Source organism: Chroicocephalus ridibundus, chromosome 14 (assembly GCF_963924245.1).
Source record: "Chroicocephalus ridibundus chromosome 14, bChrRid1.1, whole genome shotgun sequence".
Taxonomy (NCBI): domain Eukaryota; kingdom Metazoa; phylum Chordata; class Aves; order Charadriiformes; family Laridae; genus Chroicocephalus; species Chroicocephalus ridibundus.
Genome location: NC_086297.1, coordinates 3,531,757 through 3,555,747, shown reverse-complemented (window position 1 = coordinate 3,555,747; position 23,991 = coordinate 3,531,757). Strand labels below are relative to the sequence as shown.

At 64.9% G+C, this 23,991-nt stretch overlaps 2 protein-coding genes across 2 annotated transcripts in view; one reads left to right on the top strand and one right to left on the bottom strand.

Moving 5' to 3' along the window:
* The window catches only part of RPL38 (ribosomal protein L38), a 314,431-nt gene that overhangs the window by 90,612 nt on the left and 199,828 nt on the right, over window positions 1-23,991 (bottom strand). The gene's annotated exons all lie outside the window — the stretch shown is intronic.
* The window catches only part of SDK2 (sidekick cell adhesion molecule 2), a 49,511-nt gene that overhangs the window by 24,781 nt on the left and 739 nt on the right, over window positions 1-23,991 (top strand). The window contains exons 3-44 of the mRNA XM_063351978.1: window positions 3,663-3,769; window positions 5,095-5,242; window positions 6,077-6,210; window positions 7,237-7,348; window positions 7,523-7,713; window positions 7,875-7,958; window positions 8,030-8,224; window positions 8,422-8,538; window positions 8,708-8,875; window positions 9,163-9,265; window positions 9,496-9,672; window positions 9,760-9,896; window positions 10,102-10,249; window positions 10,320-10,460; window positions 10,535-10,716; window positions 10,954-11,069; window positions 11,757-11,952; window positions 12,206-12,304; window positions 12,844-13,035; window positions 13,125-13,246; window positions 13,317-13,426; window positions 13,516-13,666; window positions 13,802-14,039; window positions 14,124-14,239; window positions 14,494-14,683; window positions 14,924-15,022; window positions 15,344-15,538; window positions 15,630-15,831; window positions 16,065-16,168; window positions 16,270-16,340; window positions 16,476-16,611; window positions 17,300-17,356; window positions 17,628-17,729; window positions 17,961-18,076; window positions 18,800-18,986; window positions 19,463-19,600; window positions 19,697-19,858; window positions 19,990-20,115; window positions 20,914-21,078; window positions 21,884-22,024; window positions 22,688-22,826; window positions 23,175-23,301. Of these exons, the coding sequence (XP_063208048.1) occupies window positions 3,663-3,769; window positions 5,095-5,242; window positions 6,077-6,210; window positions 7,237-7,348; window positions 7,523-7,713; window positions 7,875-7,958; window positions 8,030-8,224; window positions 8,422-8,538; window positions 8,708-8,875; window positions 9,163-9,265; window positions 9,496-9,672; window positions 9,760-9,896; window positions 10,102-10,249; window positions 10,320-10,460; window positions 10,535-10,716; window positions 10,954-11,069; window positions 11,757-11,952; window positions 12,206-12,304; window positions 12,844-13,035; window positions 13,125-13,246; window positions 13,317-13,426; window positions 13,516-13,666; window positions 13,802-14,039; window positions 14,124-14,239; window positions 14,494-14,683; window positions 14,924-15,022; window positions 15,344-15,538; window positions 15,630-15,831; window positions 16,065-16,168; window positions 16,270-16,340; window positions 16,476-16,611; window positions 17,300-17,356; window positions 17,628-17,729; window positions 17,961-18,076; window positions 18,800-18,986; window positions 19,463-19,600; window positions 19,697-19,858; window positions 19,990-20,115; window positions 20,914-21,078; window positions 21,884-22,024; window positions 22,688-22,826; window positions 23,175-23,301 (5,941 nt within the window). The remainder of the gene's footprint in view (window positions 1-3,662; window positions 3,770-5,094; window positions 5,243-6,076; window positions 6,211-7,236; window positions 7,349-7,522; window positions 7,714-7,874; window positions 7,959-8,029; window positions 8,225-8,421; window positions 8,539-8,707; window positions 8,876-9,162; window positions 9,266-9,495; window positions 9,673-9,759; window positions 9,897-10,101; window positions 10,250-10,319; window positions 10,461-10,534; window positions 10,717-10,953; window positions 11,070-11,756; window positions 11,953-12,205; window positions 12,305-12,843; window positions 13,036-13,124; window positions 13,247-13,316; window positions 13,427-13,515; window positions 13,667-13,801; window positions 14,040-14,123; window positions 14,240-14,493; window positions 14,684-14,923; window positions 15,023-15,343; window positions 15,539-15,629; window positions 15,832-16,064; window positions 16,169-16,269; window positions 16,341-16,475; window positions 16,612-17,299; window positions 17,357-17,627; window positions 17,730-17,960; window positions 18,077-18,799; window positions 18,987-19,462; window positions 19,601-19,696; window positions 19,859-19,989; window positions 20,116-20,913; window positions 21,079-21,883; window positions 22,025-22,687; window positions 22,827-23,174; window positions 23,302-23,991) is intronic.

Sequence of the window (23,991 nt, the reverse complement as noted above, 5' to 3'; positions counted from 1 at the left end):
AATGGGCTCTTGGTCCCGAAGATGCCACCTGAGCTGGGCGGTGGCGGTGGCCGAGGTCCCGTCAAGGGACATGCCAGAGCCCTCTGGATGCCACAACATGGATCGAGGCTTGTGCGCTTTTCCCCCTCCCTGCTCCGCAGGAAGGTGGCAGATTAATACGTGGGCATTAATTATTAAATGGCTCATTGTTCTGGCAGGGCCAATTGAGGCGGCGATTTACAGGGCTGCCGGCGCCCGCGACATTCCCCTGACCACGGGGAAACGATTCTGGCAAGCGGAGAGGCGACGGCTCCGGCCACGTGTGTCAAAACAGAACCCTTTCCAATCAGGAGCTAATTGGGATCCAATAATACAGTTAACAGGGGCTGATGAAATCCCGGGGGGGTTATTTAAGAAGATATTGAGCGGCAGCCCAGCGTGGCGGCTGGGGGCGGGCGGAGGTGCTGGGACGCGTGGCTCAGATGCTGGGAGTCGTTAAACCTTTGCTAAGTGTGTTTTAATGCTCACTTGACATTTCATTATCGCACAGTAACTATTCAAATACATGTCCCCTCTAGAATTAATTAGTCGTTACACAGGATATTAATCAAAGGGGACCGTGCCAATGTGCTTATATCCAAAATCCGATCCAGCTGTTGCTGTTACTGGGCGGCATTGGAAGAGCCGCACAGATTTCTGCGCTCTTCTGGCTTTCAACTTGATGGATCAAATCCTTTGGCTGATGCTTTTCCCGGCCCCTCTCCACCCCCTCAATCTAATAATAATTCGGCAGCGTCAGCCCCACGCTTCCCAGCAACCCTACAATAACAGAGCCGGGAGCATCAGCCAAGGCTGGGGCACAGCTCTGCCGGAGCGCTGGGGCTCTGCCGGAGCGCCGGGGCTTCACGGTGTTGCCAGAGACCCTACAAAAACCGGGTGGTGCGTGGCGGTGCTGGCGGTGCCCTGGCAGGTTTTCATGGCGGGGGCGGGGTGGGGGGGGGTGTGTGTTGGCTGATCTGTGCCCTGCCTCGCGGCGGTGGAGCTGCTGGATGGATGGATGGATGGATGGATGGATGGATGGATGGATGGATGGGGAGGTTGTCGTTCCCAACACGCAGCACATCCATCTGTCACATCTGTCCGGTGCCAAAGCGTTCTGCTGACCGGCTGCGTCTGCAAACCCATCGGTCCCCCGGCGCGGGACTTCTGGCTCCGGAGCCCCCCTGACCCCAGGGCTGAGCGGGGTACAGCCAGTTCCCTACCGAGTCCGGAGACCGCTGCTGCTTTCTGTCAGTGCCATTTTTTTTTTGAAGCGCGGGTCACTCCTCGCTTCGGAAGTGCTTTTCCCCACGGACGGTGCCCTGTCAACCCCTGGCTTTAAATACAAACCAAAGGAGCCCCTGGAACAGCAGCGTCAGCAGCAGGGGCTGCGCTGGGAGCACGGCTGCAAAACCTGCCTCCGGGCTGGTGGACGGGCAAAGCGACCCCCTTGGGGATGCGCCCGCGGGCACCGGGCAGCAGGATCGGCCCCACGCGGAGGAGGAGGAGGCTGGGATGGCACGGAGGAGCCAGGCACTCCTGGCCACGAAGGAGCTGCCGAGGCTTGTGGCGGCTCCCGTTGCTCAAACTGGGGGGGGCTGCATGGGGCGCCGGGGCTGCAACTCCACCTCCTGCCCGCGGCACAGGGTGGAATCAGTTATCGTCCCTTACAGCTGGGCGTGATGGGGGAAGGAAATCAAATCAGAGCGATCTTGGATAAAAGCCTCCGTGGAAGCCAAGCGGTGGCGAACAAAGTCTCTGCTCGTATTTGGTTAATGACTGTGGGCCAGGCTGCGCCCGGTAATTGATTTCCTTTCTCCGGGCTATTTTCAGCCGCTTAGGTGTGTGCAAAACCTTGGCCCCGTAATAGCTCCTCCAGCTCTGGGGACGTGGGGTCCCGGCCCCATTAATTTGGGCTTCAGGGATGTCCCCATCGTGGGGGGGGACAAAGCTCCCCATGCCAACAGGGGCATCCCAGGTGCCCAGACCCCATCGCGTGGGGACAAGGTGCCCCAGTGGGGCCGTGCATCGGTGGGTGCTTTGGTTGTGGATGCCCCAGGGGTGGGGGCGGTTTGGGTCCCATGGGGTGTCCCAGGGGCTTTTCCTTTCCCGGGATAAGGGTTTAGAGGGAACGTGGCAGCCAGGACGTGGCAGGGGGATGCTCAGGAGGGGGTCTGTGTGGGGACCACGCGTGTCCCTCCGCTGCTGGGCGGGCAGGTGAGCGTCACCGAGCATCCGTCCATCCGTCCGTCCACGTGTACGCGTGTGTTTAGGAGTCGCTGTGTGCGCCGGTGATTTATTAACGAGGACACCACAAGGAGAGCAGGCCCATTACTCCCGGTGTCCGCATCAGTTCCTGACAGCTCCCTGGAATTGAAATATCTTATTTAAAGCCCCTGGGGATCATTTTTAAATATCAGCTGTGACACTCAAGGACTTATTCCCGAAGGGCATTTTCCCCTTCTCCCACGGGGACGGGTGACCCCCGGCACGCCACGTGGGTGGATGGGTGTCAGCGGGTTTGATGCCAGCCCCGCGGTGCCCACCCCGGCTCGGTGGTGCCACTGGGCGAGGCGGGAGCCCCGTGTCCCCGGCACCATCTCCCGCTGCGGGGAGGTGGGCACAGGGACCTGCCGCGCTTCCCGGCGGAGGGAATGTGTTCCTCGTTTCTTATGAAAGTTTAATTTACGCTCAGTTATCAAAAGAACAAACAAAGCTCTGCCGAAACAGCCCGCGGCAGGTTTTAATGCAAGATTAGATTTTGGGCAAGGAGGGTTGAGCTTGGTTATTTATTCCCTTTCTGCTTTATCGTGGAGCGCTCCCACCGGGGAAGGTGATGCTGCGGTGCCTGCTAACCCCCCCAGGGTCACCTGCCTGCGAGGCCGGTGTTGGGGGGTCCAGCCCATTTTGGGGGGTGATGGAGCAGGAGCACCTGTGTCCCTCCTGGGGGTGGGGGAGGTCTGGTGGCAGCGGGGTCCAGGGTGGGGACCCGGGGGATCCTTGGGGGCAGTTGGTGGGTTGAGACGTGGTTATTTCCTTTATCTGCTTATCAGCTGCGGGCACTGGCGGCTGATAAGAGCAGCGGCCGGGCGCTGGAGATGATAAGGCGGCTCAGCCCCGGCTAATCAGAGTGGTGCTGGCTTGGCCACACGCGGGGCCGAGGTGGAGTGACGCCGGCAGACCCCGGCGGGGCTCGGCGCAGGGGTCAGGACAGCGGGTGCCAGGTCCCCGCCAGCCGCCTCCGCTTCTGACAGCTCAAAGCCACTCGTCCATCGCCTCTGGCTCGCGGCGGTGAGTCACCGTCCACCCCTGCACCGGGTGGGCGACAGCCACCGGCTCACGCCATGCGCGTGGTGCAGTGAGAGCACCTCCTGTGTGGGTGGCCACGAGTGCCCCTGTGGCAGTGAGGGCCACTGTATTGTCCCCCCAGCACGCACTTACATGCACATACATGCACGTACATGCACACAACCCTTTCAGCAGCTGCTCCTTGGGGTTGGTGCCCAGCAGTAAATGGGGGGCTTGCGTAGGACCTGCAGCCTCTCCCAGGGGCTGTGGCGGTCACTTGGATGTCCCCCCCAATGCCGCTGGGCTGGATGGCGGTCGGTCGTGGCGTGTGCTGAGGTGGCTCCTCTCTCCCGCAGGTACATGATCACGTCGCTGGACCGCACGCACGCCGGCTTCTACCGCTGCATCGTCCGCAACCGCATGGGAGCCCTGCTGCAGCGCCAGACCGAGGTGCAGGTGGCCTGTAAGTGACAGCCCCGCTTGGGGACCGGCGGGGGACACCCAACCCCGCGGCGCTGCGGGACGGCTCGGGTGCGCGGTGCAGCCCGTGGCCAGCACACGCGAGTCCGGAGCATCCCTGGGGCGACGCTGGCAGGGACAGGGCTGCTGCTGCCTCTGCTGCTCCGCAGGTTGGGTCGTGGTGGTTGGGGGTGCAGGGGGGGCAACCCCTGGGCAGGACAAAGCGTGGGGTGCAGGCAGAGAGCTCCGGGGTCGGGAAAGCCCCAGCACCGCATCCGAGCCGGTGGCTCTGGCTCCCTGGAGGGGTGAAACGCTTTGTGGTGTGAAAATGGCCCCACTCCTGCCCGGCTGCGTCGAGCGGTTAAAGCAACCAGCGTTTGTGATCGTTACTGAGAGCAAACGGGAGCGTGCAGGGCCGGGAGCAGCCGGGCTGGAGGCTCCGCACGGATCCTGCAGACCAGCAGACCCGAACGGGATGGGGCAGACCGCGGGGGTCTGCGCTGGCCGGGGGGGATGCGGAGGCACCACGGCGGGGTTAGGCAAGACGGGAGGGTGCTGTGCCCTGGGACAGTGGCTCTGTGCCTCGGGGGACTTGCCCATCTCCATCACCCCTCCGCTCCGGGATGCCCCCAGTCCCATCCCCTTAAACCCCTTCCTGAGGAGCCATGACAAATCAGGAAGCTAATGAGAAATTAATAAGGCAGCTGCGCTAACAACTAATGATAATGGCAAAGTCGTTAAAAAAAGATTCTTTACATGTTTTTAATTACAGCAATTAAGGGAAGTCAATAAAAATCCCCCCCCCGCCCCGCCCCCCTTTCTCCCTGCCCCCTGCTTCACTCTGCTTTCTTCAACCGCTGCGCGCTTCCAGCCTGCGAGCGGCCGGGCAGGAGGAAGGCAGTGGGATGTGGAGCCCAGGTCGTGCTGGGATGCTCCCAGCGCTGAGCCGTGGGATGGGGCAGGGAGAGATGCCGGGGAGCCCCGGGACTGAGCCCTCCTCACTGCGGCTGCTCCCCGCCCTTGGTGGGGGACACAGGGCAGGGGTCCCCAGCCTGGCGTGGGGGCGAGGGGGCTGTGCAGCTCCGGGTACTGCAGGGGCGGATCCTGGGATGGATGCCCACCACCATCCCATGCCCTGTGCCAGCTGAGCTGCCCCAGCCGAGCAGGGAGCAGACCCCAGGGCAGCCCCTCTGCGTCCCCTGGGGGAGCCCATCCCCGTGGCCTCCAGCCTGCTCCCCAGCCGGACACGGGACTGGACCCTGCTGAGTCCCCGGGCGCGTTGCCAGCTCCTCCCCAGCCCCTGACATGGCTCTCCCGCACATTTCGCAGACATGGGGAGCTTCGAGGACAGCGAGACGCAGCAGAGCGTGTCCCACGGGGAGGCGGCCGTCATCCGTGCGCCCCGCATCGCCAGCTTCCCCCAGCCCCAGGTCACCTGGTTTCGTGACGGACGGAAGATTTCCCCCAGCAGCCGCATGTGAGTTCCCCTGGCATCCCCCCCGGCATCCCCCCCGGCATCCCCCCAGCATCTGGAGGGGCTGCGTTTCCCTCAGCTGCTGTTGTCCTTGCAATAAGGATGTTTAACAGGCGTCTTGAGCACATCGTGCTAAAACCCAGAGACAGGCTCGGCAACAAATGGCTCTGTCACTGGGGAAATGGATTTTATTTTTTTTGAAAATGAAAATAAGAGGGAAGAAGGCGGGCGAAAGGGGCGCAGCACGCACCGGGGCGGCAGCGTGTGTGGCAGAGCCGGGCACGGCACACAGGCGTGTGCCGGGCGTCCCCGTGGGGCTGTGGCAGACCCCGGTGCCGCCGGAGCCGCGAGCCCGACGCTGGCAGGCGCAGCGTGCGGGAATTGAATTTGTAACCCACATTATGCAGGAATTGAACTGGTCTCCTTTCTATTTGCAAAGCAGGATTGAGGAGATAAAACTCCTTTATCTCATATTTAATGGTAAAAAATATATTCCCCAAACCATTTTATGTTTCCGGCAGATTAGATCGTTCCGTAGGAGGAAAAAAAAAAAAAAAAAGTAAAAAAAAAATAAAAAAGACCTATTAATCTGCACTGTCCGATGTGCTCCGTGTGGCGTGGAGGAGTGTGGGGCTTGGTCCCAGCATGGCCCCGGCCCCCCGTCTGGGTGCTGGTGCCTGGGGCAGGCGGGAGGAAGGCTGGGGGCCGTGCCTGTCCCATGTGGGTGCCCCGAGGCCGGTGTGGGTGCTGGCTGGGGGTAAAAGGGTCCCAGCTCCCCCCATCGGTGTCCCTGCTGGGTTCACATCCCCGCCTCACGCCGCCCCCTCGCCCCCGCAGAGCCATCACGCTGGAGAACACCCTCGTCATCCTCTCCACGGTGGCCCCGGACGCGGGGCGTTACTACGTGCAGGCGGTGAATGACAAGAACGGGGACAACAAGACGAGCCAGCCCATCACGCTGACCGTGGCCAGTGAGTGTGGGGGGCATCGCCCCCGCCCCCCCAGGCCCCGCTCCCCCGCCTGCGCCGCCTGGCTCGCCCCCAAGTTTAATTTGCAGTAAATCTCTTCGGAGGCTCCGGCTTCTGCTGACTTAACAGTTCAGCCGCCTCAAAATTTATTTAGGCGCTTTGGGCTGCGCTGCAGGCGCTAATTGCATCCCGGGCAGAGCCGCCCCCGCCGTCCTCGTCACCGGGGCTGGATCCGGCCGTGCCCCGGGATTGGGCTGCGGGATGGTGCCATGTAGCCCCGTTTGCTGGGGGACACCCTGCCCCGCTCGTCCCCATGTCCCCCTCTCGGCCCAGGATCAGCCCCTGCCTGGGGGACACCCCTGTGGCCCCATCCCTCCGGTCCCCTTGGAGGACCTGGCCGAGGGGTTCAGGTGGTGACAGCCTGTCCCAGGGAAAATGTCCCAAAGTGACATCAGTCCTGCGGGTACTCTCATCCTGTCTCCCCTCCCGCTGCTCCATGGGGGGGTTATCCCTTCCCGCGGAGGGCTCTGCCTGTCCCCCTTCCCCTCCTGCCCCATTAATCTGTTTTTCTGTACCTCGCCGTCCCGGTGCGCAATAAACAACCTGGAGCCCATGTTTATGGATTCAGCTATATCAGCAGCTTTCAAGCCGATCGCGTTTTTACAGCGCCTACATGAGGGTTTTTTATCGTTGCAATCATTTTGCTTTATATACTCCCCTTCTCCCTCCTCCCTGCCACGCGCTGCCACGCCGGCTGGGGGCCGGGAGGGTGCCCTGAGTGGAGAGGGCATAGGGAGAGCGGTGAAGGCACCCTGATGCCAAGGTGATGGGCTGGACCTGCCCATCCTTCCCACAGGAGAGCAGAGCCCGTGGCCCTCTGGTCCCTGCCACCTTCATCTTCTCCATACCAGGCAGAGTGGGCACAGGGCTTTGGGTGCCCCGCCAGCCTCACTGGGGGCTGGAGCACCCCGGGGGCGAGCAGGGGGCAATGGGTGCTGATGGCTGTCCCTCTGGCCTCCTTCTCCCCAGACGTGGGTGGCCCGGCTGATCCCATCGCACCCACCATCATTGTCCCACCCAGGAACACCAGCGTGGTGGCCGGGACCTCGGAGGTGACCATGGAGTGCGTGGCCAACGCCAGGCGAGTAGCAGTGGGGCGGATGGGACAGGGATGGGACATCTCCCGTTGGCATCGCCTGGCCCAGGGCTTGGCACCCCCAGGTCCCTTCCCACCAGGGCTCCTGGGTCCTGCGGGATGGAGGGAGGTAGGGGAATCGACGGGGGCTTGCTCTCGACGTGTTGCTGGCCCCCCCAGGCCGCTGATCAAGCTGCACATCATCTGGAAGAAGGACGGGGTGCCCCTCTCCAGCGGCATCAGCGACTACAGCCGCCGGCTCACCATCCTCAACCCCGCGCTGGGCGACAGCGGCTACTACGAGTGCGAGGCCGTGCTCCGCAGCAGCAGCGTGCCCGCCGTGGCCGAGGGCGCCTACCTCTCCGTCCTGGGTGAGACCCGGTCTGCGGGCAGCTGAAACCACCCAGGCAATGAGTTGGGGCAGTCTCAGCCCCGGGACTGAGAGGGGAAGGGACAGGCAGGAGTCACTGCGGGGGGTGGTTTGGTGGTGGGTCTGGAGGACCCCAGCTCATCGCTGGGCTTCCCTTTGCAGAGCCGCCGCAGTTCGTCAAGGAGCCGGAGAGGCACATCACGGCCGAGATGGAGAAGGTGGTGGCCATCCCCTGCCAAGCCAAAGGTAAGCCATTCTTCACCCTCCCTCCCTGTGCCCCCACAGCTCCGTTCCTGACATGGCCACGGCTCTTGCAGGTGTTCCCCCCCCAGAGATGGCCTGGTACAAGGACGCTGCCCTCATCCGCCTGGAGAAGCTGTCCCGCTTCCAGCTCCTGGCAGACGGCAGCCTGCAGATCAGCGGGCTGGTCCCCGACGACACCGGCATGTTCCAGTGCTTCGCCCGCAACGCGGCGGGCGAGGTGCAGACCACCACGTACCTGGCCGTGACCAGTAGGTGCCAGCCCCCGCCTCCTCTGGAGCCCGGGCAGCGGGTGGGATGTGCCTGGGACCCCTGGGCTGGGCTCCATGAGGAGCTTGGGGAACCCTCTCATGGGGATGGGAACCCCCCCATGCTTTGGGAGCATTTCAGCTCCAACTGGGCACCAGGAAGGGCTTCAGGGGTGGCTGTGTGTCTGTCCGCCTCGCAGGCATCGCCCCCAACATCACCAGGGGTCCCCAGGACAGCACTGTGATTGACGGCATGTCCGTCATCCTCAACTGCGAGACCTCGGGGGCTCCGCGCCCGGCCATCACGTGGCAGAAAGGTAAAGGGACTGGGGACGCTGGGGTGCGGGCAAGGCTGCCCCCCCAGCCCTGCATCTGCCCTGCCCATCCCTGCCTGCCTGCATGGCCCCGGGGCATCCTCTTTGAGCTCCGTGGCCACCAGGCTTGGCTGATGGCCGGGGAGCTGATGGGGCTCACCGTCTCACCCAGGGGAGCGGATCCTGGCCAGCGGCTCGGTGCAGCTCCCGCGTTTCACCCTGCTGGAGTCCGGCAGCCTGCTGGTCAGCCCCGCGCACCTCGCCGACGCCGGCACCTACACCTGCCTGGCCACCAACTCCCGCGGCATGGACGAGGCGTCTGCCGACCTGGTCGTCTGGGGTAAGGCACCCGCCAGCGCGCCCGTGTCACCCAGCTCTGTGACGGCCAGGCTCTGCCTGCCGCCCTGCCCGCGTGCACGCTGCGGGATGGACCCTGCCCAGCTCCGCGGGTGGCGGGCGCTGCCTCCTGCCATGCGTGGTGCCGGACGGAGCTCTCCGGGAATGCCGAGGATGGGCTCTGGCATGTGGCTGGTCGTTTGGATGGGTGCAAACGTGGGCTGTCCCCTGCCGATGCCACCCCCCGCAGCCCTACGGGCAGTGCCAGTGCCTCATCCTGTCCCCTCGCAGCAAGGACACGCATCACCGACCCGCCGCAGGACCAGAGCGTCATCAAGGGGACCAAGGCCATCATGAGCTGCGGGGTCACCCATGACCCCAGCGTGGATGTCAGGTGCGTACGATGGAGGTGGGCGGGTTGAGGGGGTCCGGGCACCCCCTGGCTGCCTGCCTGCCTGGGGAGGGAGGGGGCAGATGGTGGGTGCCACCATCCCCAGCCCTGTGCTGCTGGTCCTGCAGTGCCACCTGGTGCCCTGCGCATGCCGATGGGACCACTGGTCCCCTCTCCTTTGGGGGGCTGCAGGGTGCCAGCACTTCTGGGTGTCCTTCCCCCGCCCGGCACAGGTACGTCTGGGAGAAGGACGGGACGCCGCTGAGCCCGGAGAGCGGCCCGCGGGTGCGGCTGGACGAGGTGGGCACCCTCCACATCTCCCAGACGTGGTCGGGTGACATCGGCACCTACACCTGCAAGGTGGTCTCGGCTGGGGGCAACGACTCGCGCAGCGCCCACCTCCGCGTCCGGTGAGACCCCTGACCCCCACACGAGCACCCCACACACCGGGCTGTCCCCCCTCCCTAACCACCCCCTCCCTAACCCCCCCTGTCCAGGCAGCTCCCCCACGCCCCCGAGAGCCCCGTGGCCGCCCTCAGCCCCCTGGAGAAACGGGCCATCAACCTCACCTGGGCCAAGCCCTTTGACGGCAACAGCCCCCTCCTGCGCTACGTCGTGGAGGTCTCCGAAAACAGTAAGGGGCTGCTCCCGCCTCCCCAGCACCGCTGGCCCCAGCTGGGCTGGCACCGGCCAAAGTCTGGTCTCCAGCATCACCCCAGGGCAGGGGGCAAGGGATGCTGCAGGGAGCTTGGGGACCACGGGACTCATTCTCCGGGCAGGGGACCCTGGTGTCCTGCAGATCGGGTCCTCCACTCTGCTGTCCCCATCTCTCCCCGCAGACGCGCCCTGGACCGTGCTGCTGGCCAGCGTGGACCCTGAGTTGACGTCGGTGGTGGTGCGGGGCTTGGTCCCCGCTCGCTCCTACCAGTTCCGCCTCTGCGCCGTGAACGACGTGGGCAGGGGACAGTTCAGCAAGGACACGGAGAGGTGAGCCACGGCCGGGGGTCCTGGTGGGGCTCATGGCCCTGGGTGCTCACCCCTGCCTCGTCCCCCCCAGGGTGTCCCTGCCCGAGGAGCCCCCCTCCGCTCCCCCCCAGAACGTCATCGCCAGCGGCCGCACCAACCAGTCCATCATGATCCAGTGGCAGCCACCTCCCGAGAGCCACCAGAATGGTGTCCTCAAGGGCTACATCATCCGGTAGGTGCCGGTGGGGGAGCGTGGGTGTCCCATCCCTGGTGTCCCAGGCAGCTCTGACAGCCCCTGGTCCCCAGGTACTGCCTGGCGGGGCTGCCCGTGGGCTACCAGTTCAAGAACATCACCAACGCCGACGTCAACAACCTGCTCCTGGAGGACCTCATCATCTGGACCAACTACGAGATCGAGGTGGCGGCGTACAACAGTGCCGGCCTGGGGGTGTACAGCATGAAGGTGACCGAGTGGACGCTACAGGGAGGTAGGCAGGGACGGGCAGGGGCTCGGCGTTCACCCCAGCAGTGACAGGCTGTGCCATGGGGATGATGGGGACGGGTGGCGTGAGGATGGATGTGGTGGTCCTGCTGGGGCTGGCCCAGCCAGGGGCATCTTGGGGCACCATCCTGGGTGCCCAGCGTCCTGGGGGAGCCGTCACCCAGCCGATGGAGGGGACCTTGCGGAGCTGGAGCCGCTGCGAGCTGTCCCTTTGTCCCGGCAGTCCCCACGGTGCCCCCCGGGAACGTGCAGACCGAGGCCACCAACTCCACCACCATCCGCTTCACCTGGAACCCCCCCAGCCCCCAGTTCATCAACGGCATCAACCAGGGGTACAAGGTGAGGGGCGATTCCCGCGGGTCTCCCCAAAAATGGGGCGGCCAAGGGGGAAAACTCCTCCTCGCTGAAAGCCCAGATTTTAATTGGTTCCTGCCTGACTGTTAAAACAATATTTACTGAGATTTAACACTTGCATGGGCTCGGAGTCTCCCATGCTCTGTAATTAATTCCGAATTGCAATTAATTCAAATTTACATTAATTAAATTGAATTAAAACATTAAACTTGTTTCTTAATCCACTCAAAAGGAATTCGGGAATTTAATTGCCACTGAATGAGATAACCAGAGCAAGTAGGATATTTAACATTCTTATTAAATGCCACTTAGTATTTTTGATTAGTATTTTTAGGGCCTAATTAGTATTTAATTAAGTTGCTATAGGCTATCTTGCACAATACCAATTAAATGCCCAAACATCCCTCCTTAAACGCAGGCGAGCGGGCGATTACGCGCCGTTATCAATGGGAGTTAATCACAAAAGCGCGCACTCCGTATCGGCTCGTAGGGGTAAACACACGCTGTTAACGGCATCAAGCGTTCCCTGCACCGTTAATTGATATTTAATCAACTCTGAAATAAATAAGAGGAGGCTGGAGGTGCCCGGAGGAGGAGGGTGTTTGTGGTGCCGCTGAGCGCGGTGGGGACACAGGTGCCTGGCGTCGGCGTCCCAGCTCCTTCCTCCCGCAGCTCATCGCCTGGGAGCCGGAGCACGAGGAGGAGGCGACGGTGGTGACGGTGCGGCCCAACTTCCAGGACAGCGTCCACGTGGGCTACGTGGCGGGGCTGCGGAAATTCGCCGAGTACTTCACCTCGGTGCTGTGCTTCACCACGCCGGGGGACGGCCCGCGCAGCCCCCCCCAGCTGGTGCGCACCCACGAGGACGGTACGGGGAGGCTCTGCGCGCCCGCGGGACGGACCCTGCCCACCCGCGGCTCCCGGGGAGGGGGGGAGCAGCCCCGGGATGGGGGACTCGGTCCCACTGGTGCTGCTGGTGGGGGGATGTGGAAAAGGGGTGCTGCTGAGCCCGGGAAGCCCCATCCATGGGGAGCCCCCTCCACGCTCGCTCCTTGAGGGGGTCCCGTGGGTGCTGAGGGCTCCTGCGTGGCTGCGTGCTGAGCCTGGGCGTCATCGGGCAGTGCCTGGCCCCGTGGGACATCTCAGCTTCAGTGACATCCTGGACACATCCCTGAAGGTCAGCTGGCAGGAGCCGCTGGAGAAGAACGGCATCCTGACGGGTAAGGGAGCACCGGTGGGTACCCGGCTCCCGCATCGGCCCCCTTCCCACCTTGCAGCATCTCCCACCCCAGCCCCCTTCCCACCCCACAGCATCTCCCACCATGTTCCCCTCCCCATCCTGCGGATTCTCCCCTGGTTCCCTTCCCACCCCGCAGTATCTCCCACCTCGCAGCATCTCCCCCTGGTCCCCTTCCCACCCCACAGCATCTCCCCCTGGTCCCCTTCCCACCCTACAGCATCTCCCACCCTGCATCATCTCCCCCTGGTCCCCTTCCCACCCTACAGCATCTCCCACCCCACAGCATCTCCCCCTGGTCCCCTTCCCACCCTACAGCATCTCCCACCCCACAGCATCTCCCCCTGGTCCCCTTCCCACCCTACAGCATCTCCCACCCCACAGCATCTCCCCCTGGTCCCCTTCCCACCCCACAGCATCATCTCCCCCTGCTCCCCTTCCCACCCCACAGCATCTCCCCTGCCCCGCTCAGCTCCTTGGGGTGGGCGATGAGGGGAGCTGATGGCACGGGGTGCGTTTCAGGCTACCGGATCTCCTGGGAGGAGTACAACCGCACCAACACGCGGGTGACCCATTACCTGCCCAACGTCACCTTGGAGTACCGTGTCACCGGCCTCACCGCCCTCACCACCTACACCATCGAGGTGGCTGCCATGACCTCCAAGGGCCAGGGCCAGGTCTCCTCCTCCACCATCTCCTCGGGGGTGCCACCAGGTGAGCATGGTGGCACGGGGATGCCGGTGGGCTTCCGGCGGTGCTGGGGACAAGTGGCCAGTGCCACCCAGCCTGCCCTCTCCCCACAGAGCTCCCCGGTGCCCCCACCAACCTGGGCATCTCCAACATCGGACCCCGCTCCGTCACCCTCCAGTTTCGCCCGGGCTACGATGGCAAAACCTCCATCTCCCGCTGGCAGGTGGAGGCACAGGTATGGGGTGGATTGGGATGGGGGCGTGGGGGGGTGCCGGGGGGCAGCTCACCCCAATCCCATCCCGCAGATGGGCCAGAATGGCGAGGCCGAAGAGTGGGGGCTCGTCCACCAGCTGGCTAATGAGCCCGACGCCCGCTCCATGGAGGTGCCCAACCTGAAGCCCTACACCTACTACAGGCGAGTGGCCAGGACCACGCCACGGTGTCCTCCTCGGGGGACTGGAGCTCTCTTGCCCCCCGCCGTGACCCCCCCTTCTCCCCTCTCAGTTTCCGCATGCGGCAGGTGAACATCGTGGGCACCAGCCCCCCCAGCCTGCCCTCCCGGAGGATCCAGACCCTGCAGGCACCCCCCGACGTGGCACCCGCCAATGTCACCCTGCGGACAGCCAGCGAGACCAGCTTGTGGCTGCGTTGGATGGTGAGGGGGAGGGAATGTCGCTCTGGGGGGGGGTCATGGGGGCAGGTGGGAGGGTGGGGAGCCGAGGGGTGACGGAGCTGGGGTGGCCGTGGGAGCTCAGCAGTGACGGTGCCCGTCTCTGCCGGCTGGGGCCAGCCCCTCCTGGAGCAGGAGTACAACGGGAACCCCGACTCGGTGGGCTACAAGATCCGGTACGCGCGCTCGGACGGGCGAGGGCAGCCGGCAGTGCACGTCATCCACGACCGCGTGGAGCGGGAGTACACCATCGAGGACCTGGAGGAGTGGACCGAGTACCGGGTGCAGGTCCAAGCCTTCAACGCCATCGGCACGGGGCCCTGGAGCCACGCTGTGGTGGGGCGCACCCGGGAATCAGGTACCGCTGCCCACCCCACGGCGTTGGGCACCCACCCTCGCTGAATCCGGCCACTGACCCCCACTCTCATCGCCCCCCCCCCAGTGCCTTCCTCTGGCCCCAGCAACGTGTCGGCGCTGGCCACCTCCTCCAGCAGCATGCTGGTCCGATGGAGTGACATCCCCGGGGCAGACCGCAACGGCCTCATCCTGGGCTACAAGGTGAGCACCTACCCCAGCCCCGGCGCTGTGGCCCTGCCCGCCCGCAGCCCTGCCCGTGCCCTGCCAGCCTCAGCCCCAGACCGGGGAATCACGGCTCTCCCTGGGAGGAATCACCCTGCAGACTGCCAGGTCCCGATTGTGCCACCTCCAAGAGATGATGCCCATATGTGCCAGCCCTGGCCACGCTGCCCCATGCCAGGGGCGTCCCAGGGGCTGTGTCTCTGCCCGGCCATGTCACACAGGGTCTGTTGCAGGTGATGTACAAGGAGAAGGACTCGGACGCGCGTGTCCAGTTCTGGCTGGCGGAGGGCAATGCCTCCCACAGCGCCCAGCTGAGTGGGCTGGGCAAGTACACGCTGTACGAGATCCGCGTGCTGGCCTTCACCAGGATCGGCGATGGCGTGCCCAGCCGGCCCCCCGTCCTTGAGCGGACGCTGGACGACGGTGGGTAACAGCGGATGGATGGGCAGAGGGACCCGAATGGGCTGGGGGGTCCCCTGGGTGCCTAATGGCTCCCTGTCCCATCCCATCCCTATTCCCTGGTGCAATCCCTTTTCCCCCCCCTGACTGGGACACCCAGGGCTCTCATTCCTGGTGCACGGGGTCGAGTCCTGCTTGCACAGGGCCTGGTGCTTTGCACACACTCGTGCACCCCCCGGTGAACCCCGTCTCTCCCCCCTCCAGTGCCTGGGCCCCCCGTGGGGATCCTCTTCCCCGAAGTGAGGACGACCTCGGTGCGGCTCGTCTGGCAGCCACCCACGGCACCCAACGGCATCATCCTGGGTAGGTAGGGAGCCATCCTGGTTGTGCCACGCCGGGATGCTCTGCAGAGGGATGCAGAGGTCCCGTGGGAGCAGGGATCAACGCGGTGCGGGGGCAGAAACCATCTCCCTAAGATCCCCCAAGGATCTTGGAGCCCGTTGCCCCCGGGGCTGAGGTTTCCCCACTCAGCGGGCTGGGATGGGTCACGGGCTTTGCTTGAGGTCCCCAGCGCAAGGAGCCAAAACCCCCTCGTGGCTGGCCCCGTGCGTGGGCAGGGATGGAAGGAGAACCCAGCATGGTGTCCCCTCCTCCAGCCCCACCGTGCCGCTCCCTTCCCCGCAGCATACCAGGTCACCCACTGCCTCAACACCACCGCGGCCACCGCAGCCACCGCGGAGGTGCTGGAGCCCAGCGCCCGGCAGTACACGGCCACCGGCCTCCAGCCCGAGGCCACCTACCTCTTCCGCATCACGGCGCAGACCCGCAAGGGCTGGGGCGAGGCGGCCGAAGCCCTCGTGGTGACCACGGAGAAGAGAGGTAACGGCAGGGGGGTGTCCGTCCCATGGTGGGGGGTGCTGTGTGTGCCCACGGCGTGCCCGCAGTGCTCCCAGCCCCTCGCCTCTCCCAGACCGTCCGCAGCCCCCCGGGAAGCCGCTGGCGCGGCAGGAGGAGGTGCGAGCCCGCAGCGTGCTGCTCTCCTGGGAGCCGGGCAGCGACGGGCTCTCCCCCGTCCGCTACTACACGGTGCAGACCCGGGAGCTGCCCGATGGCGAGTGGGCACTGCATTCTGCCTCCGTCAGCCGCAACGCCACCACCTTCATCGTGGACAGGTGAGGCACGGGCTGGTCCTCAGCAGCGCCGCTGGGGTGATGGGGAGCCGGGCAAACCATGGGCTCTGCTTCGGGTGGTTGCCCCGTGCCTCAGTTTCCCCATCCGATGAGAAGTGCTGGCACCAAGGTTGGGAAGCACTGGCCAACGTGCCCTGCGGGAAGGAGGGAGGGAGGGTTGCTCGTGGGGTCACCCGCTGGCTTCACTGTCCCCATCCCGCTCCCCTCCCACCCAGGCTGAAGCCCTTCACCTCCTACAAGTTCCGCGTGAAGGCAACGAATGACATCGGGGACAGCGAGTACAGCGAGGAGTCGGAGTCGCTCACCACCCTGCAGGCGGGTCAGTGGCTCCTGGGGCAGGGAGAGGGGGTCCCCCCATGCCTGGGGGTTCCCCTGTGCCCAGGGTACCTCTGGACCCTCACCACCCGCTTCTCCCCGCAGCCCCAGAGGAAGCCCCCACCATCCTCTCCGTCACCCCGCACACCACCACGTCAGTGCTCATCCGCTGGCAGGTACTGTCCCCTCTGCCTTGGGGGTGTTGTGGGACCGGCCACCCGCCCCCTTAGGAGGTGGCACCGGGGCGTATTGGGGACCGCCATCTCGGGGTGCCCGGGTCAGAGCAGCCCCTCTCTGTCCTCCCCACGCAGCCCCCGGCCGAGGACAAGATCAATGGGATCCTGCTGGGTTTCCGCCTCCGGTACCGCGAGCTGGTGTACGACAGCCTGCGCGGCTTCACCCTGCGCGGCATCGGCAACCCCGGCGCCACGTGGGCCGAGCTCACCCGTGAGTGCTCGAGGTGCCACCGAGCCTGGGGATGTGTGGCTGCGGGGGCGGGGAGGGTGGCCCAGCGGTGGCGGGTGGAGGACGGGGCAGGGCGGCATCCCGGCGCTCCACAGCCTCTGCCGGGTGGCAGCCTGGAGCTGTCAGGGTCAGGCTGTGCCCCGTGGAGCTGTCACCGTCCCCCTCATGCCACCAGGTCCGTGGTCCCTAACGCGCTTGTGTGCAATGTCGCTGGCTTAGTCCCGCTGTGCTCAGCCGCCGCGTCCCTGCAGCGTTGGGTGTCCACGTGTCTGCACCTAACATGGGTGTCTGTGACGTCCCGCTGTGTGTGTCTGGGTGTGCTGCCATCCTCAGACCCCGCTCTGGGGACAGCAGGGACGCGAGTGACAAAGGCAGAGCCCAACACCGGACCTTGCCCCGTCCATTGCTCTCAGCTGTGGTCAGACCCCCGTGGAGACCCCGATGCCCAGCCCCGGCTCGTGCCGCACGGGGGATGGGGCTGGAGGATGGAAAGGTTCCTTGGTGCTGTGACAGCCCCATTGGCACCTGGGGGTGACAGGACCCTTGCGGGGGACCCCTGGCCCACCCTGGGGTGGGCAGCCGTGCTGGGGTGGGTGCTTGGAGGTGGGAGCCCACCCGTGCTGTGTGCGGGACTAACCGCTGCCTGCTCTCCCTGCCCCGTGCCGCCCAGCCGTCTACGCCGTGCACAACCTCAGCGAGGTCTCCCTCACCCAGTATGAACTGGACAGTAAGTCACCGCTCCCCCTGCCCCTCCCTGCCACCCCCGTGCGTGTCCCCCCTCGCTGCCACCCCCTTACATCCCTCCCCTGCGCCTGCCTGTGCTGTGGGGTGAACTGGGGTGAGCCAAACACCCTGTGCCCAGGGACCCCTGTTGCTCCTTGGGGACACCCCCCTCTTCCCCAGCCAGGGGGGCTCCGCGGGGTCCCCTGGGGGTAGCAGGACCCCCACACCGCCGGCCACAGGGAGCTCACCCCTTCTCCCCTTTCCGCCCCACCCAGACCTGAGCAAGCACCGGCGCTACGAGATCCGCATGAGCGTGTACAACGCTGTGGGCGAAGGCCCCCCCAGCCCCCCCCAGGAGGTGTTCGTGGGTGAAGCGGGTGAGTCCACCAGCACGGCCCTGCCTCGCGAGGGGCTGCCCACGGCCGGGGGCCACGGGGAGGGGGCTCCACTGCCCTGGGACCCTCTGCTCCTACATCCTGTGGCCCCCATCCCCTCTAAACACCCCTGATGTGCCGAGACAAGTTAGCGTCCCCCCGCACATCCAGGGGGGGCTTTCCCCCACCCTGGTCCTAGCAAGGCCATCACACCGTCCCCCTCCTTCGGCACAGTGCCCACTGGCGCGCCACAGAACGTGGCAGTGCAGGCGGCCACGGCCACCCAGCTGGATGTCACCTGGGAACCGCCACCCGCTGAGAGCCAGAACGGGGACATCCAGGGCTACAAGGTACCGCACCCCGAAACCTGGGAGCTGGCACCGAGCCGGGGCTCAGGGACACTGGGCGTACTGGGGAGATGCTGGGTGTCATTGCAGGGTGATGAGCTCTCCTGGGAGACGCTCTGTGTGGTGTTGGGTGCGGGGAGATGCTGGGTGTACTGGGGAGATGCTGGGTGTACTGGGGAGATGCTGGGTGCCCTGGGAGGCGCTATGCGTGCCGTTGGGGAAGGGATTCTGGGGAGATGTCGAGTGTCTCGGGGAGATGCCGGGTGTTCCAGGGAGATGCCGGGTGTCCCATCCCGGTGCTGAGCGCCCGCGGGGCGGCAGGTGGCGTCGTCGGTCCTCGGATGCAGCCGGGATGCAGCCGGGATGCAGCCGGGATGCCCAGCCCCGTGCTCTAGACACCTCCTTGGCCACGTCCATGGTGGTTCCTCCTGCTCGGCCCCATCCTTTGAGAATTAGGCCCAGCTCAAGGGTGATCTCAGGGTGCTCGCTCGGCAGCGCAGCGGTGCTGGGCCCGGAGCCGGCTGTGAGCGGGGCTCACGTCTGATGCTCAGCGCCATTCCTTTCCCTCCAGCAGGCTCAGAGCCCTCAGCCACTGTGGGACGGGGGCTTAGGAGCCCGGACAGGGCTGCGGGGGTGTTTGGGCACAGCAAAGGGCCTGGGGAAGGCGAGATGGACTGGATCCGTGCATCACCCAGGTCTCCTTCCCCCCTCCTCCTCCTCCTGCAGATCCACTTCTGGGAGGCTCAGCGCCAGAACGAGAGCGCGCGGGTGAAGACGCTTTTCCTGCCCGAGAACGGGGTGAAGCTGAAGAACCTGACGGGGTACACCTCGTACTGGGTCAGCGTCGCCGCCTTCAACGCGGCAGGAGACGGGCCCCGCAGCCCCCCCGTCAAGGGGCGGACGCAGCAGGCAGGTGGGGCCCGTGGCATGGCTGCCCCCAGCCCTTCCCTCTCCCCGGTCCCATCCAGACCCTCCTGCCCCTGGGCTCTGTGGGGAGGTGTCCCCGTGGGTCCAGCTCCAGTGGTGTCTGGCTGGTGGCCCTTCATCCCAGCTGCATCCCAGCTTCTGCAATCCCGAGCAGATACCAGCCCCGGGCTCACCCCAGAGGGTTTGTGGGTTGGGAGGAGAGTTTGTGGGTTGGGGGGACACGGAGATGAAGGTCTTGGGAGGAGAGAGATGAGGCTCGTTCCCCCTGTCATGGGGGGAGCCCTGGCAGGGTCTTTGCTGCAGTGGGGATGGGGGTACAGGGGGGTGGCACCAAGGGGGTGTGAGGTGCTGGTGACGAGTGCTCCAGCCCCGTTAGGGTGGAGGCAGGGAGAGGGGCTGGCTGGGTGCTGGGGGTATCCCCTGGGAGCGCCGACCTGATCCTGGCCACCCTACTCCTCGCAGCCCCCAGCGCCCCCGGCTCCATCCGATTCAGCGAGCTGACCACCACGTCGGTGAACGTGTCCTGGGAGCCGCCACCACTGCCCAACGGCATCCTCGAGGGCTACAGGCTGGTCTACGAGCCCTGCATGCCCGTGGACGGTGAGGGCATGGCAGGGACCCCGGGGGGAGGCTGGGGGCATTGGGGGGAGCTGGGAGGGCTCCGGCGAGCACCCGGCTCAGCCTCCGTCCCTGCAGGTGTCAGTAAGATCGTGACGGTGGATGTGAAGGGGAACAGCCCGCTGTGGATGAAGGTGAAGGACCTGGCCGAGGGTGTGACGTACCGGTTCCGGATCCGAGCCAAAACCTTCGCTTACGGGCCAGACGTTGAGGCGAACATCACCACGGGGCCTGGGGAAGGTACGGGGGGACATGTGGGATGCCGTGCCAGAGCGAGGGAGGAGATGACATGGGGACATTTCACCCAGTGCCACCGGGGCTGACATGGCCACATGCCAGTTTGTACCTCCAGCTCTGCTCTGGGTCCCCAGGTGCCCCCGGTCCCCCCGGCGAGCCCTTCATCTCCCGCTATGGCTCAGCTATCACCATCCACTGGTCGAGTGGGGACCCCGGCCAAGGGCCCATCACCAGATACGTCATCGAAGCCCGTCCTTCAGGTACGGCAGCTCCTCCCTGCTTTCCATCCCCACCTTGTCACTGGTGGTGCCTTGGGTTCAGGAGAAAGGGAAACTGAGGCAGGGAATGCTGACCTCTCCCAGGTCACCTGTCAGGCTGGGTTGGGGATTCGGACCCGGGTGCCTGTGGTGTTGGCCATGAGCTGGTCCACGAGGAGCGCGCTGCCAAGCGGGTGCTGCCTGGGGCTGATGGAAAGGGGCTGGCGAGCCACGGGGCAGCACCCATCGATGCTGCTGCTTCCGTGGGCACGGAGGTCCTGACGCTCCCCCAGATAGGCAAAGGGTTTTGAGGGGTGCCAAGGCTATCCCAAAACGGGACTCCCCATCCCCTCGGCAGGGAGCCATCAGGCACGGCCATGCTCTCTCCTGCAGCCCCGGGCTAATGATTTCTCGCTGCCGCAGAGAGTACAGCTCAGACGACCCAATCGATCGCTAACGGGGGTCGGTGACGCTCCCTGTGCAGTGGGGCAGCACCTGGGAGGGAAACCCCCGCTACCCTGAGCCATGGGGCTGCCGGGGCTGCCGGGGGGCTGTGGGGGAAGCAGGTCCCCAGGGAGCTGCTTTGGCCTCATCTGTGAGTGGGGGCAGGAGATCGATCAGCCGCGTGCATCGTTATGGCTTTTTAATGATGCTGCGGGGAGTGAGCTCCGTGCCTGCCGCGGCCGGGAGGGACGGGCGGATGGTGGAGGGCAAACACTCCCGGATGGAGGGAGACCAGCCTCTCGCCCTGCGGAGTCCTGCAGAGCCGGTAACCCCTCCCAGGCACCTTCTCTCTTCCAGATGAGGGGCTCTGGGACATCCTCATCAAAGACATCCCCAAGGAGGTGACCTCCTACACCTTCAGCATGGACATCCTCAAGCAGGGGGTCAGCTATGACTTCCGCGTCATCGCCGTCAACGACTATGGCTACGGCACCCCCAGCACGCCTTCCCCCTCCGTGTCAGGTAGCCAGCAGGGGCGGCACCTGGGTGTCCCCTGGGGGACGCTGTCACCCCCGTGCCGGGGGGGGGAGAGTCCCAGTGTTGCTCTGTTCTCGTGGCCATCTGTTGTGGTTTAACCGCAGCCGGCAACTCGGACCGTGCCATTCGCTGACTCCTCCCCCTGCCAGTGGGATAGGAAGAAGAGGGAGAAAAGGGGAAAACCTGTGGGCTGAGATACAGACAGTTAAATAGAACAGTAACAGAAGAGAAAATAATAATAATAATAATATACAAAATGAGTGATGCAATGGAATTGCTCACCACACAGTGACGGATTGCCCAGCCCGTCCCAAGCAGTGATCGTGGGTTCCTGCTCCCTGTCCAACCCCCGTTTATATACTGGACACGGTGTCTATGGTATGGAATATTCCTTTGGACAGTTTGTCCTGCCTGTGCTCCCTCTCAGCTGAAACAGTCCTTGACTTAGTATAAGTATTACTTAGCAACAAGTAAAGCAATACGTGTTACCAACATTATTCTCATACTAAATCCAAAACACAGCAGCTACCAGGAGGAAAATTAACTCTATCCCAGCTGAAACCAGCACATCGTCACTGAAACCCATCTCCCCAACCCTGCCTGGCTCCTACAGAGCCCCAGATCCTGCTGCCAACAGCATCTGCCAGCCCTCCCCTTGCAAAGCCCCCCCCATCCCCCTTTAACCTGCTCCCTTGCATGGATCCAGGTCTCACAAAGTTCCCCAAGGAACTATATATACTGGTTTGCCCCCGACGCCTGTCCCCCTCTGATCCTCCCTGCTGTCCCCCAGCCCAGAAAACCAACCCCTTCTACGAGGAGTGGTGGTTCCTAGTGGTCATCGCCCTGGTGGGGCTCATCTTCATCCTCCTCCTCGTCTTTGTGCTCATCATCCGCGGGCAGAGCAAGAAGTACGCCAAGAAGTCAGACTCGGGTGAGTGCTGGGGGTGTGGTGGGTGCTGACGGGACCCTCCGGGGTGCCAGAAGGGGGGTGCAGAGCCCTGACCCCGTAGGAGCCTCTCTGGGGCTTCCCTGCCTGCCTTTGGGGTCTGAGCGGGGCGGTGGGAGCCTGCCTCGGGGCACGGCTCCTCCGGAGACACGGTGACATCCGATAAAGATGCTGCGGGCTTCCCGAAGAGTGCTGGGAGCTAAAGATTAAATAAGCGACTTGTCCCGCTGTCAGCTGCGGAGGCAGGGCAGGCCGGGGGCTCGGCAGAGGTCAGCGGGATTAGTCAAACACAGTTCTGTTTTCTTAGCTGTATCAAGGGCTCAAATTGTGGGGAAAATCCAGTCCTCCTTGTTAAGCAAACAGAGCGGCTGAGCCGAGAGCCGGAGGCGATGAGGCAGGTCAGGGCGTGAGCCAAGGCGGGCAGGCTCGGCACAGCCGGCGGCGCTGGCCACGGGGCTAATACACGGCCACTGCCCCGGGACTGGCACCTCATGGCATCCCCAGGCTTCAGGCTTTGGTTTCTCCAACGCCGGAACCGGCACGACCCTCCCTGGGCCATTCCGCAGCCCCCCTGCGCGGGGTCCTGTGCAGGGTGCGGGCCCCCCCCACTGTGCTGCCCGGGGAGGCTCTGAGCATCCCATCCTGCAGGGAATGGCTCCAAGGCGACCGCCCTGAGCCACGGCGAGATGGTCAGCCTGGACGAGGGCAGCTTCCCCGCCCTGGAGCTCAACAACCGGCGCCTCTCCGTCAAGAATTCCTTCTGCCGGAAGAACGGCATCTACACCCGGTAAGGACCCCCCCACACCACAGCCCCTTTCCCAGGCAGGGGGGAGTTTTTTCAGTCGTCGTGCCCATCCCTCCATCGTGCACTCCCCGTGAGATGGGCATGGGGCTGGGGAGGGCTGGCACCCCTGGGGGGTGACCCTGTTGTGCCCAGTGTCCCCCCTGCCATGAGCTGCAGCCGCTGCACCAGCCCTGATGTGCCGGGATGCTGAGCAGCCTGAAAAGCTGGGAATCCTTGAAAGCCAAGGGGGAGGCTTGGCACGGCTTGGGGGTGGTCCCCAATCCTGCCCCGGGGGTCGCCTGGGCTCATCCCCGAGGGGGGACCTGTGCTGAGCCCCGGCCTCTCCCGGAGGTCCCCGCCACGGCCCAGCCCCGGCAGCCTCCACTACTCAGACGAGGATGTGACCAAGTACAACGACCTGATCCCCGCCGAGAGCAGCAGCCTGACGGAGAAGCCCTCCGAGGTCTCCGACTCGCAGGTGAGCACCCGGAGCTGCACACAGGGACGGGGACCCGGGGCGGGGGGGTCAGGATGGATGGTGCTGGGAGCCCTAGTCTCTGCCCACCGAGATGCAGATCCTGGTGCACATTTGGGAAAAGCAATGCTGGTCCCGCTCCCCTGCCCCATCCCGCTTTTAGGCAGCGGCATCCCCCGTGGATTTGCGGCACAGCCCCAGCGTGAAGCTGGCACAGCCCCCCGGCCCGTGTGCTGGGGATGTGGCACTGCGGGGGGTCCCCGAGGGCTGCTGGGGACAGGAGAGCAGCGGGGTTGGGGACTGTCCTGCTGCCAGGTCGCTGGTGGCAACAGCCGCGGCTCTGCCAACGCTGCAAAATGGCACTTTTGTCTCCTCCGGGAGAAACGGGCAGCTGTGGCCGGGCGGGATCGTGGCCGCGGGCAGCTCCCCGGGGAGGCAGGGGGACATTGCCCCCGGGATGGATGCTGGGAGGCATCTGGAAAGATGAGGCTGAAGCCCAGGGGAAGGTCCTGGGGGTCCCTGCGCTGTCCCTGAGCCGCAGAGGGACCGGGGACCCCCCCTTGCTGCCTGCACCGGCTGTTTCTTTTGCCTTGGCGGGGCGGTTGCCGGCTCGGCTCCCTCTTGCCCTGGCGGGGCTGGAGTGGCTTTTGAGGAGCTGTGAAGAGCGGCGGGAGCTGGAGCTGGCGCGGAGCA